The sequence below is a fragment of the Phlebotomus papatasi genome, chromosome 3, assembly GCF_024763615.1.
Source record: "Phlebotomus papatasi isolate M1 chromosome 3, Ppap_2.1, whole genome shotgun sequence".
Lineage (NCBI taxonomy): Eukaryota > Metazoa > Arthropoda > Insecta > Diptera > Psychodidae > Phlebotomus > Phlebotomus papatasi.
In genome coordinates, this window is record NC_077224.1 from 60,861,206 (window position 1) to 60,880,547 (window position 19,342).

At 33.1% G+C, this 19,342-nt stretch overlaps 1 protein-coding gene across 1 annotated transcript in view; it reads right to left on the reverse strand.

Moving 5' to 3' along the window:
• The window catches only part of LOC129807029 (gamma-aminobutyric acid type B receptor subunit 2), a 96,762-nt gene that overhangs the window by 13,431 nt on the left and 63,989 nt on the right, over positions 1-19,342 (reverse strand). The window contains exons 9-10 of the mRNA XM_055855977.1: positions 6,772-7,050; positions 2,205-2,897 (exon numbers count right to left, since the gene is read on the reverse strand). Of these exons, the coding sequence (XP_055711952.1) occupies positions 2,205-2,897; positions 6,772-7,050 (972 nt within the window). The remainder of the gene's footprint in view (positions 1-2,204; positions 2,898-6,771; positions 7,051-19,342) is intronic.

Genomic DNA, 19,342 nt, shown 5'->3' on the forward strand with positions numbered 1-19,342 from the left:
AAATTAATATTATTAGTAAACATGTAAAGTAATGAGAAATAAAAATATGATTTTTTTCACTATTCGTAAATAGGAAAATGATATGACTTGATCAATCAATTTTTAAAATCTAAGAAAATACTTTTTAATAATTTTTTATAGTAATTATATAGATTATTTTTAAGAGACTTTGATATAATGATACGTAAAAGAATCTGCTATTTGGTATGAATTCAAATGCTATGCAAATGCAATACAGTGATAACTATATTTTCTATATTTCTTATCACCATTAAAAAGTGTATCAAAATAGCCAATAAAAACTCCAGAAGTGCAGGAAAAATTAAGGATTTTATGTTCTTAAGGGGTGAACACACACTTCGTAAAGTATGAAGTAAATTAATCTTGTGTAAAAACGATCATAATTGTGCATAAAATCCACACAACATAAGTTAAAAAAGATTGTCACAGAACCGGCACTGGTTCAGTATAAAACGGTTAATATTATGTTCAAATCCGGCACAACTTAAGCTAAATATGATTCCACTTATGTGTAATACACTCATAGCTTCAACACGAAATGGACAAATTACAAATAAAAAGCGCACAGCTTCAGCACAAGACGTTTAAAATTGAATATAAAATCGTCACAGCTTCTGAACGTTTAGTAATTTTGATCGTTTTATTCGGGTTCTGTTCAGATTTTGTTAAAAATCGATACAATATCGTTATTTTTGTATGAATTTTTGTTTAACCCATTCCTTACCATTGTATTATACATCATACGCAAATTGAGTGATTTTTGATGATTTATTTCTGAGCAATTTTTATCCGAATTGCTGTCGGGAATGGATTTTTAGTAACATTAGTTCTTGAATTACTTGAGAAAAATAGTCCGACAGAGATGAAAATACATTCTGTTATTATTTTCTTGCTTCGCGAAAGGTCATGCAAAATTTTTGCTCAAAATGGCGGACGGAAAATACGACATCTCGTCGAATTTGTTAAAATTGGCCTTCATCCTCTTTCCTGATTTGAATTCTAGTTACCAATTGGTGCTCTTGGATAGTCACTCTAAACAAAGTAATAGAGTTTGTAATGAATTAATGCACAGAATTTAAATTGAGTGACCGTTAAGACGTGTGTTTGACAGAGGCTCCCCGCGCCCCCATATGAGATAAAAAAAATTTCTTTTCAAAAAATTCATCTACTAATCTGTAGGAAACTAATCCCAAAATACGAATATTCTATCTCAAGTATTTCTGGTACATTGACTGAATGGGTTAATAGGTTACTTTCAGTTTAATAAGAAAACACGATGGTTTGTAGAACATTTAAAAAATATTTTTGTAAACATTTATTACTACAGAATCAGTGTTAGCAAGAAGAGACTGATTCTCTTCATGAACATTGTTTTCTGGGATAGGATGTCTTGGACAAGGTATATAGCAATTTAAAAAAAATATTAAGAAGAAAGAAGGAAATAATAATTTGAATGATTTTCCGAATATTGATGACTAATGGAAACCACAGAACAACTGGAACACTCCCTGAGCATGTAGGTTAAAAAATTATGCGTCATTTATATGGTTTGTTCAACCGGGTTGAGGTAAATTTGAACTTGGGTTGCCTGTAAATTTCACCATGCATTTTCGACGACAAGCTTTACGGCAAAAAAAACCTCAAAATATTTTACTGATTACAGAGAAATCTTTGATTGAGTAAAAAGTAAGAAAAATTGAACTTGATATTTGATAAGTATCAATCAATTTTAAATTTTTTACATTTTAACTTTACATGTTAAAAATGTAGCACATGTTAAAGTTTTTTTTACTATGTAAAAAATTCGCCCAACCTTGCAAGTGACAAACATTTACGAATTATTTAGTGGGTTATACGATTCATAAATTCCCAAGGGAAATTTACAAAGGTTTATGAATAATTTTACAAAAAAAAAAAATTTGTGTAGTAAAATAGTCAATAAAAGTAGCTAGATTTAGTTGCCTTAAATAACGTAATTTGCCTAAAATCACACAGTCCTAAAAATCGGACATACTGAGAGATTGACTATGTAAGTCAGCTTTAGTACACAAATACTTGTAAAGTGTCCGTCTTTGAAAATTTTACCCTAGTTCTCAAGCATTTGATAAATGATTCTTTAAAAATCTTCACGTGTGTGAAAATGCCCCACTCTACCCTATTCGATTTTCTGAAAATTTTCCTACCTGCATGTGATCTGCTGAGGGCCAGCTTGCTCGTGGTATAACTGGCGGAAGAACAGACAACAGGAGTAGTGGGAGTCCTCCCCCAATGCTAGGCGTCCTAGGTTTAGGTGGAGTACCTTCGTTGACAACACTAAGTTCTGTTTTCATGTGCCGACCTAGAGACATGTTAGAAGACGTGACAGACGATGCGGATTCTAGCAATCTCTCCAACTTCTGAATCTCAGCATCAAGAGCTGCCACTTCCTTGCGATAGACTCGATTCTGTACTTCAACCCGATATTGCAATTCACGCCTGTCGTCCATAACAAAACGTCGTGTATTGAACTCCATTTTGAGGCCCATACTTCGTCCAATTGGGTCCGCTACGTCGTCACCATGACTCCAAATATCATAGAGTTTAGGAAGAAATAGGAGACATAAAGTGGCCGTAGTAGACGTTAGAATAAGAGCGGCAATTGTGATAAATGCCAGCGTAACACGTTCAGATATGAGATTTGCCAGTACCACCACAATTGCGCTCGTGATAACGACAGAGTATACGGAAACTCCTATGTACTGGGAATCATTCAAAGCTGGAATCTTCACATGGCGAGTTTCCCATGCCATGTAGACACCCACAACGAGGAGAAGACCCTTATATGCATACAGGGCTCCGAGCCAACTGCTGCTGTGCTGTGACCGACAAACTTCCACCTAGAGGAAATCAATGAGATTGATTGTACACGTACAGGGAATGATAATTGATACAATATCGACTTAGTATGATCCCATCCTCAACAGCATCCCTCAACCCAAACTACAAATCATGTGATTGTTTGTGGAAAATTTACGGTGTAATGCAAATTGGTTAGCAAGGTAAACAATGTTGGAATTTCCGAGGGAATAAGCAATCTCTCGAGAGGAAATTTCTCGCTGACCGCGGAAAAAGTTAATTTACCCTCATTAAACATTAAGCCAAAGACACACCAGGATGGTCACTAAGGTGCCACGCGGGAGGGGAAATATATCTCGCAGAAAATGGACTGGTATGGCGTAATTAATTAATCCCAAATTATTTGGACATTTCACTCATCTCTTATGTACCCTATCTATCTAACTTTTTTTTTTTAACTTAAATTGAAATATAGGCTTTCATTTTTTATTCAAGATCACAGGGTGAAGAGCTTATAAAGTTTTAAAAGGGAGCATAGTCAAAACTTCCTGAACATTTTTCTTGTTAGGGGGAGGTGAGGCTACTTTGAGCTGTGGGACTAAATTGTTATACGACTTTTCCGCCTATTACTAAATGAAGCTGGACCTTACAATTATTTTATTTAGATCCACAATTACTTTGTGTATTCAAATTACATCATGTTAAAACCCAGTTTCCATTAGAAATATTCGAAAAAATCGTATAACAATATAACCCCACAGCTCAAAATAGCCCCACCTCCCCCTATTGAGAAAAAGTGAGGTAACGTGAAAAGAAAATTCAGCGAGAAAAATTAAATGATTTATTTTAGTAATGAAAATGAAGACTTGAATTAGTAACTGACATAAGCAAGAAATAAAGAAACTGAAGTAGTTTTTAGGTATGTATAATTTTAATAGATATAAAATTTTGTGACAATAAATTAATATGTGGAAAATGAGCTCAAATATCCAAATTATCAAATATCCAAAAGCTATTGATGAACTACTAAGTAAGTAAAGGAGTGTTAGGGACTTTAACTGCTTAAACTGCTCCATTCTGCAATAAAGCGGTATTCATTCTAGAGGTTCAGTCGTAATTCCCAAAAATTTCTAATTTCCACAATACAAGGAATTACAGTGATTTTTCATATAAGCTTTTGGATTATTTACCTACACTGACAATGAGAGAAATCAGAAAAAGTTAAAATAACATTCCGGAAATATTTTACCCTGCAGTATTGATCCGAAATCGGTGTAAATATTATGCTTTTTAGGTATTAGGGGTTAAAGTCACCCTTTTTCGTGTTAATTTTACCTTTAAAAAGGTGTAAAATTAACATTAAAAAATGTTGATATATTTTTACACCTACAAAGTGGTAAAATTATAAGGAAATAAAATTAATCGCATCCCCGTTTTTTTTTCTCAGTGAATACACAAATTATAGGTAATATTTTTCAAAAATCTTGTTTATTGAGTAATTATAGTAGTTGAACCATATAGACGAGCCTTATACTGGCTTCAGACTAGAGGTTTATGGCTGTTGAGACTTAGGCCGGATTCAGACCTAAGGTTTAGCCTAGTTTCCGATGGTCTGGAAATTAAAAATAGCAACCAATTTTATTGTTTCTTTATTTGAATGATCACTTGCCCATGTTATCCAATCTTAAGTAATAATTTTCTAAAAAATCTTGATTGATAAGAAATTAGAGAAGTTAAGCCACATGGCTAAGCCTTAGGTCTGAAGCCCGTATCAGCATTTAAGTCATAGTCTGAAAAATCGGTTTGTGGCTAGGCCCAAAAATTTGGAGATTTAGCTAATTTTTCCTTGAAACGAAGGTTTAGTGCTTTGTTAGTGGCTTATCGATGATAATGCACTCTTAGACCGTCTTCAGACTAGAGGTTTAGCATAGTTTCCGAAGGTCTGAAAATCCTAAATAGCAACCAATTCAAATTTGTTCTTCTGATTCAAATATTAATTCCCCTTAATAACCCATTTCTAAGTCAAAATTTTTCAAATATTTTAGACTAATAAGAAATTAGAGAAGTTAGGCCTTATGGCTAAGCCTTAGATCTAAAGCCCATATTACAGTTCACGTAGTACTTCAAAATTAAATTTCTCCACCATACTCAAAAGAAAAATAATTTGGTGTATGTATATTGTATATGTATAAGTTCGAAAACGCACTTTGTTTATGTTTTCGTAAAATGCCATTTAACTGCCTGCCAGATTCCAATGATGTCAGAATCTAAGCACTAAGTCTCAATTTAGGTCTGAAAAGGTTTCTGGTTCATTCTCAGTCATCCGCAGAGCCATGTTAGCGAGGCTATGAACCATAAACCTTAGCCTTAGGTCTGAAACCGGCCTTAGGTCTGAAGCCCATATTAGTCACGACTTCAAAATATCCGCAAATCTGAGGAATTTTATTGCTCGAACTGTACAGAGAGAGATGTATAAATAATTCCTCGATTTTGAGTGTTTTTTCGACTCCTTACCCCTTAAAAGGTCGTATTTTAGAATTTAGAAGAATTTGGGGAATCTGAAGTTTAGAGCTGTTCAATGTCCGTCTGATCGTCCTTCCGGATCCGGACGCTACCATGTCAAGAAGCCAAACGGTTAGAGACAAACGTGGGACCGTCGTCGGGGGACGCCCCATACGTCGACCCTGAGACCATTAACACGCCTCTCATTTCCCTTCCACCCCTCTTCTTCCCGTACAAAACCATATTTTTTAAAACGTTTGAAAACGCATTGTACGATTTTTTTTAATTTTTTTCATTGTTTTTGAGACTATTCAGTTGGAAAATTCGTCGTTATACGACAAACCCATTAAATGCTTGTTCCTAATACCACGCAACAACTGCCATTCACATTTTATAATTTATTTAAATAATTGGAATTGTAAAACTGTTATAACATGTACAAAATTTGGCATATACGATCAGTGATTCAGTGATTTCTGCCGTTTACCTGATGAGATCGGTAATGAAGTCGGTCGGCAGCCGCAATCAAGCATAGTGAGAAAATAAATTGAATTGAAATTGAAATTGAATTATTTCTAATAACGGTTTCTAAGGTTAAAAATGCTCTAAGAGAGCGTATTTCTTAACCAAATGATATCGTGTTTGGGCTTGTTGGAAAGGCCTTAGAATTTCCGATAAAAGTGTATCGGTTGCAATCGATTGGGAAACCAATAATGAACCGGTTCATAGCCGATAACTAATTTTTATCCCAAAATCAATTATATTATATCACTCCTAAACTATTTTGGATGATGTTTTCAATGATTCAATCTGTGCAATAAATCTGTTATGAACCGGTAAACGGTAAATGATGCGAAAGTACTTTTGAGGTATAGCGTCTAAGTTATGAGTTCAAGATTTCCGCAAAGCTGGGACGCTTTGCGCTATAACTAATTATGACTTTATGTCGTTAACAGAAATTATGGACAGGAATGGATCTTAGCGATTTTTTGTACAGAGAAGTTCTGTACGAAGTTTTCTAAATTAAACATGAATGAGAGGGAAGTAAATGCGTAACAAAGAATTATAGGGGTATTTCATTATTTAATATAATTCTAAGCTATTGCTTAGCTACTTCGCTATTTGTGAACTTTTTCAACAAAATAAACTCTCATTACTGCAGTGCACAAATAATTCCATAATCATTATCCCTTGCTCTTTTCGTTTATCTCCGTCGTTTTTGACGGCAATGAATGTTTGTCTGGAGGGTAAACTGTTGGTGTTCAAGAAGAGTCACAAAAGTAAGGAATGAGAAAATATATGGAGCTGAATGGAGCAATTTATCAAGATAGGGAAGAAGATTGAATTTTATTTTATAGTCTGGAGAATGATGAAAAAGAAAAGTAAATATGATGTTCCTCTTTTTTCACTCACCTGTGGCTGGTACACTACACTCCGGTCAATTGAACTAATCTCAAGACTTAGATTATTCAAGTGGCGCTCCATGGGATCCGTCACAATCCACAATGTCACCACCAGTCCGTCTAGTAGCAAGAGGGCACAGACTAAGGAGATTAACTGTGTATCTTGGAGCATTTTATCCTTGCACACACTCCCACCACTTCTTGTAAAGATACGATGAACTCGGTACGTTTTAGCGAACATTGAGCCAAAAGCCAAGGAGAATCCCGCAGATAGTAGATAAACCCGTGCCTGAAAATAAATAGCGCTTTAGTGAGCAATCGCCCTTAGTCTTATTTGTTCTTCAATTTGCCAAAAGTGCGCTTCTTCTCATCTCACAATTTATTTTTCCTTTTTGTCTTCTGAGAATCACAGCTAAGGAAACCCAACTATAAAAATGTCAAGATCAACGTTGATAGTTTCAGAGTTCCAAGTTCCATTTTATTCCAATTTACAGGAAAGATAAGGTATTTGTGGCTGACAGGCAAATCTTTAGAGCAATTTCTGTAATTGTCTCATGATGAAGTTGATAAGCTTAACTTAACAATTTTATTGCCACTAATAAGACTTTTCTTTTAAATCTAATTAATTAATATATTGTGAAACCAAATTTAAGAATAGATGTATTGTAGAAAATTACGTAGAGAAGGGTGGAGCAGTTCAGTCATGGACAACTTTGAAAATATAAAAATTTGGGATCGATACTATCTGGAATTAGTTAACTTGCACATTAGTTCATAATCGTTTGATAAATGCATTTTAAAATTACTTTCAGCTGTTTATAACAGTCCCATTCTCCCCTACAACATTAGGACAGGGTTAGCCATGACAGATACCAGATAAGAAACTAATGGAACATCTAAAAGTATATCAGTTCGAATTTTTACTTAAAATTTAACTATTCATGTATTTTTCTGAACGGATTTCACAAAAATTGATTTTATTTAAAAGGTCTTGAAATTTTTACTCGACTACAAAGATCTCATCTGGAGATGAATAGCTAAAAATCAAGGAAAAGCTGGGTGTTCAGGGCTGAAGTTTGATTCTCTAAAAGTGTTTTGGCGATAAAGATAAATGGTTTTCTATTTTCACAAAATGTTGTTGATGTTCGAAAATTTAAATTTCGTTTAAGAACTTTCGAACTGAATTTTCGAACTATATTGTCAAAATTTCTTGCAGATTTTTGACGAAATATCCATATTTTCTGTAAAAATTCTACGAAAAATAAATTTTCGTATAATGTGCGAAGTTGAGTCAAAATTTGACAGAATTTTTAACAAATGTTCCAAAAAGCATCTACAACATTTTTACAATAGTATTTCTGCTCTCAACTTATTATTGTTTATTAAGTGGAAGATATTACCTTTCTTGTCATTTTTATATTTTATTCTTAAACAAACAATATTTGTCCGAAATTATGGGGATTTCTCAGATTCCCTATGCAGAAATACTGTCGAAAATATGTATATTTCCTCTGATGGCACCGTTAAAATTAAAAAAACAAACGCTGACCTAAATCGAAAAGTAATAATTTGGTGGGGTAGAAGGTATTTTTACTTCTTTTTGTCCACGTAGTTGTTTTAGTAGGGTAAAAGGAACACCTATTGACCTCTATACCATTTAGAATGCGAAATTCGATCACTTAACCTTATCGAAAAACGCAGATTAATTAAAACAAAACGTTATATTGCTTAGATTTTAGTGAATGTATTAAATAAATTTCAACATTTTTGCAAAAATGTCAATGGGCTCAAACAGAAGTAGATTTTGATTCTCCAATAGTGTCTTAGATGAAAGGTAAATGGAACTCTATTTGCAGAAAAGGTTGTTGAAGTTCGAAGAATTCAAATTCAATTTCGAATTTTCATACTAAATTTTCGAACAAGGTGAGGAAAATTTATCAAATATCACACTAAAAAGCTGGCAAAAGAGAGTTACTCAGTGATTATGGAGTGATTAAATACTGGGGCAAGAACAGTAAACGTCGTTGTTTTATTTTTTTCCTCACAACAATGTGAAGACCAACATATTTTGACACTTGAGCACTTCGAAATTCGAACAGGATGTAACTTCCGCCACCGTGCGAAAGTATTAAGAAGTAAGAAAGTCTCTTTTTTGGATCTTCAAATAGATTTTCGAATTTTTCAAGATCTACTTCTGTACGGAAAGAATAGGGGTTCCCTGTCGAACAGGTGATCTTTCGATCCTACCTCTTATTTGAATTTCGAAGGATCTCAAATGTCAATGTCCTTATATGTCAGTTTTTATTTTGTTGTGAGGAAAATCAAACCAATATACGACTTATAATATTTCTGAGCCATGCTTAAGTCCTTTGAACTTTTTAAGCAAATTTTTTGATATCTCTTTCTGTGATTTACAAACTCTTATAACATTAAGAGAATCATAGTACAAAACTTCGTAATTATATTTAAATTTTTCGGACATCAACGACTTTATGCAAACAGAAAGCTCCAATTATATAGCATGACCGATATGCTTTTGAAAATTCAAATTGCGGCTGTATGAGCTTAGCAATATTGATATTATAAACATTTCGAGAATCGAACAAGTAATAGACCTACGCAGAAAAAAATATTCTGTAAAAATGTTCGTAAATGTTTGTGAATTCCCATGGGGAAGTTAATAAATGCTCGTGGATCGTATAACCCACAAACATGTTCGTAAAAGTTTGTACTTTTTTCACAAACATTGTTCGTAACATGATCACTTGACGAGCATTTTTTGTACTTTTACAAACATTTGTTCGTAAATGTTCGTAAACACGCAAAAAATGTTCGTAAAATTTTGTCATTTGTTCGAAAATGTTTGTTTTCCTTTCGTACATTTTACGAACATTTACGAACAAATGACAAAATTTTACGAACATTTTTTGTGTGTTTACGAACATTTACGAACAAATGTTTGTAAAAGTACAAAAAATGTTCGTCAAATGATCAAGTTACGAACAATGTTTGTGAAAAAGTACAAACTTTTACGAACTTGTTTGTGGGGTATACGATTCACGAGCATTTTGTACATTTTGTAACTCCCCCATAAGAATTCGCAAATATTTACGAACATTTTTACAAAATATTTTTTTCTGTGTAGTGGAATTATCAAGAAATTAAGACGTATTTTATTTAGTTTACCAAACTCTTGCAGTGAATACATTATTAATGGATTTATTGTAATAATGGGGAAAACACGGGCAGAATTAGTCAGGGGAAGAATTAGACAGTGGGGTATCTTAGTTTTTCTTAGAAAGAATATTGAGCAAACTACTTATACAGAGTAATTAATGCCACACACCACACAGTGAACCTTCAAATGATGGGAATTTGCTGTTTGATTGCAAAGAGAGCTAGTTTACAAAGAGAGCTAAAATGCTAAGAGGGAATCTCGTCTCATGGAGTTAATAAATTATCTATCTTATCGCTAAGAAATGACGACTTAGCTCTTTGCAACCAAAGAGAAAATATGAATCATTTGTAGGTTCACTGTGTACGAACCATGCATTCCCCTAAGTCTGATTCAAACATGTTTTTCACAAATTACAGCCAAAGAAAAAAAAACTTGATGGGTAATACGGGCTTCAGACCTGAGACTTAGCGAAGTGGTTTAACTGCTTTAATTTCTTATCAATCATGTTTTTGGGAAAATTTAACTTAGGATTAGATTATTAAAGACAATAACCTATTAAGCTCTCAAAAAGCAATTAAATTGCACGCTATTTAGGATATTGAGACCTACGGGAACAGGGCTAAACCCATGAAGACCGCTTAATTCTGCCTCGGTCTCCCCTAATTATGTACAACAATTTCTGTTAGTGCTAAATGTAGACTGTTACTAAATTTTGAATCACAATGACTGTGAACTATCAGGACTTTTCATGCAGTTTCCGTCCAATAAATCCTTGGTTAAGATATTCCTAAGAAAAAACTGAGGATAGGAAATCAAGCCTTAAGTGCGTTCTTGTGTTTGCTGGAGAGGTTTGGAGGAAAAAAAGCCAATCAATGAGAAACCCTTAATCAGAGGAAGAAGAACAAAAAGCAATATAATGAGGAGGAATGCGCCAATTTGCACCGCCTTGTCCCACCCACACAACCCCCTCCCTCTAAGCACTTGCAAAATCAATTCACTGATGAAACGCAATTTTAGTTGAATTTTAGTGTCACCAAACCCACTCAAAATTGGGGATTTTGATGGAAAACGAGGAGCTTTCGAAAGGAAATTTCTAGTGAAATGCAAATCTATGAAATACTCTCATTACTTATTCATACAAGTCATCATCTACGGATGAAGTTTGGCTTCAACCGAGGCAGTAAATTTACTCAATTTCCTACTAGTTTTGTGCAATTTCACCTTAAAACCCCAGATCCTACCAAACTCTATTGCATGAGGGTGAGATGGAAATTAATGTAAGAGAAACAATGTTGAGCAAATAGAAATGGGGAATGAATCAAATGGTCTATATGAATCCTCCCACATAATTGGATACTAGGCATAATTTAAACTTCAACACAAACATAAGCTAGTTAATTGTTGTTTTCCCAACTTTCTTCATGCCTAACACAAATTATTATTTCCTCAGTCACAATTTGTCCAAGAACAAACTTGACCACTTTAATAAATACATAATTAAATCGAGCTTTTCTGTATGGGACAGGAATTTGAAACCATTATACCGGCAGGAAAAGCAATTTTCCTGTTCATCATTTAGGTCCATCTGAGCTGTCCATCAATATGTCTTTCATAAATTGTGAAATCAGAGATGGGACTTTCACAATTTTTCAGCAAAAGTTGTGATCCTGGGCGTTAAGGGTATATCAATTTCCTGAGACTCACGTCTCTCCATTTTCCAATAAGTGATTTTGTAATTGGCATAAAAGGGGAAGCACTACATTCTTCCTCTGTCCCATAACCAAGACATTTTAAAGAGATTGATGAGGTAGCTGTTTAGATATTGTAGAAATCCTGTAACACGTGTGCGATATTATTTGGTTTTGATAAATAGTTTTTAAAGTAAAATAATAATAAATCTCTAAATGAATTTTTCCTCTGCTATTCACATGTGTCAGAAAATCGTGGTAGAACTTTATTGTATGTACATATTGTTTCAATTTATCATGAACGAAATATTTTAAAGCGTTTTTTTGTGTAATTTTTGTGAAATTTAAATGCATTTAATATTCATCAGTATCAGTTTTCGTTTTTTTTTTTAAAGATATACATTTTAATATTTGTACGATATTATAATATTCGTGATGTAAAATCGAACCAATAATAACCATAGCAATTTTCTTTCTTTAAAATTGGCCACTCAATGAGTCCATTGGCAGAGTGTTTGCTCTATGATATAAGGGTTTCGAGTTTCAGTCCCTTTTAGGTCATCAAGATTTTCTCTGGAATCTCTGGCATTAAAGGTATTCAAATTACTTCCAGTGAGCATAAAAGGTTTTAAAATTAGGTTTAAAATTTTATCATCAGACTACATCTGTTCTTAACTGGAAATGGATTGGTAAAGTATTTAATTGATTTATGTTTTAGAATATTACAGTAGTACATATCCTTATGCTTGGTTAAAGATAATCTACAAAGAATCTTTGATAACTTCCCATATGTGGACATTATGTAAGAGCGTTTTTTTCCTTTTCTTCCGATCAGTTTTAGTCTCATTCAAAACTTGGTTTTAGAACGTCTATAGGGGAGCATTGTTCCCATAAAAATTTCCAGCTTTCACCCCCCGGAGACAACGTTTCACAACTTTATCTTATACGGGTTTCAGACCTAAGGCTTAACCACAAGACTTAACTTCTCTAGATATTTATCAGTCTTAAATTTTTAGAAAATTTTGACTTAGAAATGGATTATTAAGGGGAATTATTCTCTTTGAATCAAAAGCACAAATTAAATTGGTTGCTGTTTAGGATTTTGAGGCTTTCGGAAACTGGGCTAAACCTCTAGTCTGAAGACGGTCTTAGCGTTTCAGATGAATTCTGAGAAATGATGTCACGTTGTTTGTCCGTCTGTCCTTCTGCATAGAGCCCTAACGGTTAGTTACAATATTCAAACTATATTTCCAGAAATTTTCATTTAAAAATTTATCCTGTGGGACTTGATTTTTGGAGACATTTTTATAAAAAAAAACATACTATTCGGTGGACAAGACATCTCGGAATTGGTTCATCTGCTAACCAGAAACAAAATATTTCCTGTTACCTGTTGAGTTAAACTAGTCTTTGAACGAAGTTTTTTTTTTTTCAAAAAATTAAATTTGAATTTTCAAGAAAATTTCATGCACAAAAATACCAGTTTTGACGAGTTTTACACTACATTTCGTCTTGTAGAACATAGAACAAGTTTTCATCAAGTAAACATAAAATCCTTCGTTCAAGGATTAGTTTAATTTATCGGCTAATAGGAAATATTTGATTTTTAAACTTTATATACACCAATTCCGAGAAAACTTCTTCACAGAAAAGTATGTTTTTATTTTCAAAAAAATCTCCAAAAATCAGGTTTCAATGAGTAAATTTTTCAAATTTTTAAATAAAAAATATAGAAAATAATAGTTATGTTAATGTTGTACTTTTATATGCCTGAGATCTAAAATTAAATTTTCTTTTTAATTTACTGAGAAAAGCTGAGCAAATATTTTATTTATTATAGTTTTCTGGACCCACGCAACCCCTTAACTATCTTGATAGAATGCGTAAATGAGAATATATTGAGTTTTTTTTATGTAAGAAGTGTAAGAATCATTACGCCCGTTTCGCTCAGAATCATTGAAAAAGATTATTTAATTTAATTAATTATCAAGCAATTGCAACTCATTAGTAACAACAATGCCAAATTGATGAATACTCTATTTTATTTTTTAAAGATGTTTGAGAAAATATTTAAATTTTTCACAAAATAATCGTTTGACTTTCCATGCGATTTAAACCAATTGCATTAAGCACTTCAATCAATCACTCTAAAAGTTATTACGAGATCTGGAAGCGTTATCGTACGACAACAATAAATTTGTTTTGAACATGGAATTTTATTATTTTTTACTAATAATTGAAGTCAAACTTCAATTATATTTATTTAACACTAAACCTACCGAGCCCGGTCAAATTGACCTTTTGGGAATATTTCTAATATTTACGTAGACTTAAACGTTCAATTGTTACTATCTAAGTGCACGAATTTTCTTAATTATGTGCTATATTTTTGAGCGTTTACTTGGTTTGGAGATTAGATTTTCCGACAGATTTGGACAAAATTTGATTCACTTGTATTCAGTTTTAGGATGCTATAGAATAACTAAAATAGTAATAATGAAAACTGTAGAAAGGATTTTTTGGGGATTATTTACACCTAAAGGATGAAATGTCCGCCTTGATTACCTCTAAAACACATCCCAAAATGAAAGGAAAGTGTGCCAAATTCCGGCCAGCTTGCAATTCCGGCCACCTTTTTGTTCCTCGAATTTCCATGAATTTTTAGATTTTACATACTCTAGGGATTATACAATGCAAAAGAATAACCAAACATGTGGCTTCGACAAACGAGATGACGTGAAAAAAACATTGGAAGAATTCCCGAAGGGCAAGGAACTATGAGAATGAAGGTGGCCGAAATAGGGCACCAAAGCTATATCTACATTTTTATTCATTTTATAATGTATCAAGAATGATTTTAAAGTAAATAAAGACGATAAACTTTCTACAAGGTTCTAAGCAACACTCCTTAAGTAGAAGGAATGAAAAAAAAATCAATTCCTATTAAAGATATTACATTTCAAACTTGAGACTTTGACGCTTGCATGCAACTATGTCGAAATTTGGTACACTTACCCTAATGTTTTTATTATAAATTTCAAAATAAATTCAGGTTTTAAAGCATGGTTATACTGATTTGATTTACCTGGCACATTATCTACCAATTTAAGATTTTTGAACGAGATGGAAGGTAACAGTGGTAAACTGTTGCGTGTAAATTTGTCAGATGATTTCATTATTTGGCAGAGCTTGAGGCTTTTCATTAGATTTATGACCACAAACAGGTGCCAGATTACGACATTTATTCCCAGCCTGGGCCTATAGTAAATTCTCCACATGTGGTTTTGCTGATAGTCAACCCCAATAACCTACAAGCTCCTGGCAGCCACTTTTCGACAACATTCCAAACATATTTTGTGGGAATTTGAGAGACATCACGCTGCCAACACAACAGAGAAAATGGTTAAGGATGAGCGTGGGAAGATCCTCTAATCAACATTTATGTGGTGCTTTTATGGGTGCTTTTGATGGGATTTTGTGACAGTATCACCCTTGCGTGCAATGCGTTTTTTTTTTTCACTGTGAGTCCAAATACGACCTATTCCGAGTTAGAGACAGAGATGAATTACCTGGTAAACTTTATGAATGGAATGAGGGGCTCAATAAATAATTTACTGCACCTAAATGAGTTTCTGAATTCATGTCCTTGGAGGACAATAAATGATTTTCTTGGCTGTGACAATTCAAGAGGAGAAAACTCTTCCCTTGGGAAAATCTCCCAAGCTTTCCTCTGGCAGCATAAGAAGCATTCATGTAATGCCTCACATATCCTTTGTATCCGTATATATTTGTATATTGCCTATCTAGGTAGCATTCAAGTTACATGTTAAAAAATTTAACCATTCCCAAGCATTATCTTCCATCTAAAATCTAAAGTTAGATTTTAGTTTCCTTGTGACCTAAAAATTTATAACATGTAGATGGACTATTCTTCCCATTTAAAATTTACTTAGAAATTAAAATGAACAGATTTATGCACAAAAACTCGTAAATTTGTTTTATGTAATAGTCACGAAATCTTCGCTCTTGAATATCTGGCAATTGAGTTGTTTACTTTATTGGTGACTTTATTGAAAAACTGGTTGTTGATAGATAGTAAAACGTTTCCATTTATTATCAACAAGTAGGGTGAAAATTACCCGTTAAAAATCATTGTCTTTTAATCATTCAAATAAACAATTTGTTGATGAAATAAAATACCCCAGTGCGCAGTGGATTAAACTGTTCTATATTTCTTTCAGAACTATGCTGACAATTTTTTTTTAGTCTAGTTAGGTTTGACCAAGAAACTTTATAATGAATGTCTGCAAATGCTCATTGAGTCCAATTAAAATATACCCAAGAGGCAAAGTATAGCAACGTTAATTTTTTATCAAAAGGCACTAAGTGATGCATGAAAGAAAGTCTGCGAGTTGCAGTTTTGAAATTAAAATTTGCATGTCAAAAAGAAATCTCATACTCATAATAACATTTGCACCATCTGTGATGGAGCTATTATTTGCATTTAATTAAAAATTGATTTTTTTAAAATATTTCAGTCCAATCACGGAAGTCATTAAAGTTTCGTATGCTTTTAAAAACTATACGATCAGACGAAATTAAACCCAAATATCTTATATCATCAAATGTTTAATGACATTTAATTATGTTAAAGTGCTATAAATGTTATCCAATTATTGTGCTATAAATATTATCCTTCTTTGGTATAAATTTTATACCATTGTGATACAAATTGTTATTGCATGTACTAGAAGTTTTATGTCATTGTGCTATAAATATTAGGGGAAACTGGGGCACCACCAAGCACTAATTTTTATTTCTAAACTATTTGGACTATCTCGACCATTCCTTTAGTGGACAAGCATCCCTATAGTGCCTATAAATTCCTATCAGTCTTATCCTCTGATATCCAATATCCGATTAAAAAATCGCAGTGTTTGGTGGTACCCCGTGTTTGGTGGTGCCCCAGTTTCCCCTACCCCTTTTTGGCATAAATTTTGTCTCATTATGGTAAAAGTTTCATTCCAGTGTAGTATGTATTTTATCACATTACAGTTTCAATTTTATCTCTTTATGGTATCACTGTCATGCAATTGTGGTATAAATCGTATCTTATCGTGGTATAAATTATATCTCATTTTGATATAAATTTTCATTACCTTGTTGTATAAATATTATCCCATTTTAATAATTTTATCCCATTGTCGGATAAATTTTGTCAGTTTTAGAAAGATATTTTTTTCAAGAATTTTAGCCATATAGGGTAAGTGTGCCAAATTCCGGCCAGCTTGCAATTCCGGCCACCTTTTTTGTTCCTCGAATTTTCATGAATTTTTAGTTTTTACATACTCCAGAGATTATACAATGCAAAAGAATAACAAAAAATGTAGCTTCGACAAACGAGATGACGTGAAAAAGACATTTGAAGAATTCTCGAAGGCCAAGGAACTATGAGAATGAAGGTGGCCGAAATAGGGCACCAAAGCTATGTCTACATTTTTATTCATTTTAAAATGTATTAAGAATGATTTTAGAGTAAATAAAGACAATAGACTGTCTACAAGGTTCTAAGGAACACTCCTTAAGTAGAAGGAATTAAAAAAATCAATTTCTATTAAATATATTACATTTCAAACATGAGACTTTGGCGCTTGCATGCAACTATGCCGAAATTTGGCACACTTACCCTATTTTTGTTATATTTTTAGTTATCTCAAAAGCAAAAACACAAATACTCTTGGGCTTACATTAATAATAATAATAATGGTAGCACAACGTTCCATAGAGGAACTAGGCCTTCCCGCAAGGGGAATTCGGGACATCCATTAATATTTTTCCTCATACAGGGATGGGGTTGTCAGTCCCATGCCCCGTGTAATTAAGTGCAATCAAGCTCACTGGATGCAATCCGAATACCTTTAACTCCAGAAAAATTCCTGGTGACCTAAAGGGGATTCGAACCCGGGACACTTGCATTATAGAGCGAGTGCTCTACCACTTGACCCACAGAGTACCCTTGGCGATCAAAAATCTATTCAAAAACACCCACTATTTCAGGCGTAACACGTTTTCGAATAAATAAAAAAAGTAAATCCGAGAAAGGTAAATCATTTACGGGTACTACACCGATTTATGAACGATTAAGTCCGATGCAGTCAAGTTGGAAATTTCAAGATCTTTTATAAAAATCCAAATTTAAACAAATCGGTTCAAACAAGGTCCTCAAAAGTGGTTAAATTTTGATCTTCGAAAATCCGATATCGAAATGGTTTTCGAACATGGGTATCCAAGGACCAAATATTCGCTTTGACCACTTCCAAACAATATTCGAAAATGAAAGAAATCGTAGGAACAGTTTTCGAAATAAACCAAAAAACATGGTTTTGGAGGGGAAAGTTGGGGGAAAATTGTCCTAGATAATGTTGACTTATGAGGGGGACGTCGAAGACCGGCTTTCGATATCTCTTATCATTTGGCGTCTAGTCGTGTCATAAATTAAAAAAAAAATGAATTATATAACTGCTCTCTCTTTGAGTTCGAGCAGTAAAATTTTAAATTTGATAAGAAATTTTGCTATTACTTCTAATACAAAATTTATCATTTTTTTTCAAAGTCAGTGACAAGCATCTGATACTGAGTTACCTAATTTTTACTAAATACGGAAAATGTGGTTAGAATTTGTTACTTGGGTATTTTTTGAATTTACATAAAACTTGCAAAAGCTTTTCCATTAGCTCTTTAGACAATTTTTTACATTCGAATGCTCTCAAAGAGAAAGATGTCCTGGCATAACAACATTGAGAATTCTCGCAACAAACTGCATTATAGTCAAAATTAAATTTTCTTCTGAATTCGACTTCATTAAATTGGCCTCAAAGTGCACCACAAATTAGTACTTACTTTATAATTCTCTCTTGGCATTGCACTTGAGATAAATTTTAAAATTTTATCATCCTTCCCCAACCAACTTACTTTTCATTCATTTTTGCGTTTCGTCTTTTGGTGGAAACAGGGTATGAGAAGACGATTGAAAGAACTAGAAATACTTGGAGAAGATAAAAAAAGTAAATTTTCTTCCCATTCAAGCAGATGGGGAAAAATCCTCGAGATTTATGAAATGAATATCTCTTTGTGTAGAGTAAATTATCAAAGTGGATTTATGACATTAAAATGGCACTTTAGAAATGGTTGAGTAAATTCATTTTGCGCTTCTTGAGCATCAAATCTCTTCAATAGAAGAAATCGTACATTAATGTTGGCAAAATGAGAAAATTAGCGTCATTGAATTGTTCTCTGGAGAAATTCCGAATAAAATGGTGAATTGGACTCAAGTTGGTAAAGTTATTATAAAAATGCTGAAACATTTATGTAAATGAATCTCAGTTTAATTTTATTTGTCGTCATTGTATCTGCAAAAGGTGACTCGAAGCAGCATCATTAATTTTTAATGTATTTTAGTCTTACAATGAACTAAGCAAGAACATTGCAAATTATACCAAGAAATTGCCAAAGAACATCTTCTAGGGAAGATATCTTCAAATCGTATTATGTAATTTTATTCTTCAACAAGTACACCATTAAATATCGAGCATCTAACGAGACAATATAATTTATCATTGTTAGCATTTTATTTTGCTGCCAAATTGGCATTATGTGATGGAGAGAAGATGGGCCAATTTGATGGTGGAATCATGGCAAAAAGGAAAGATATACTT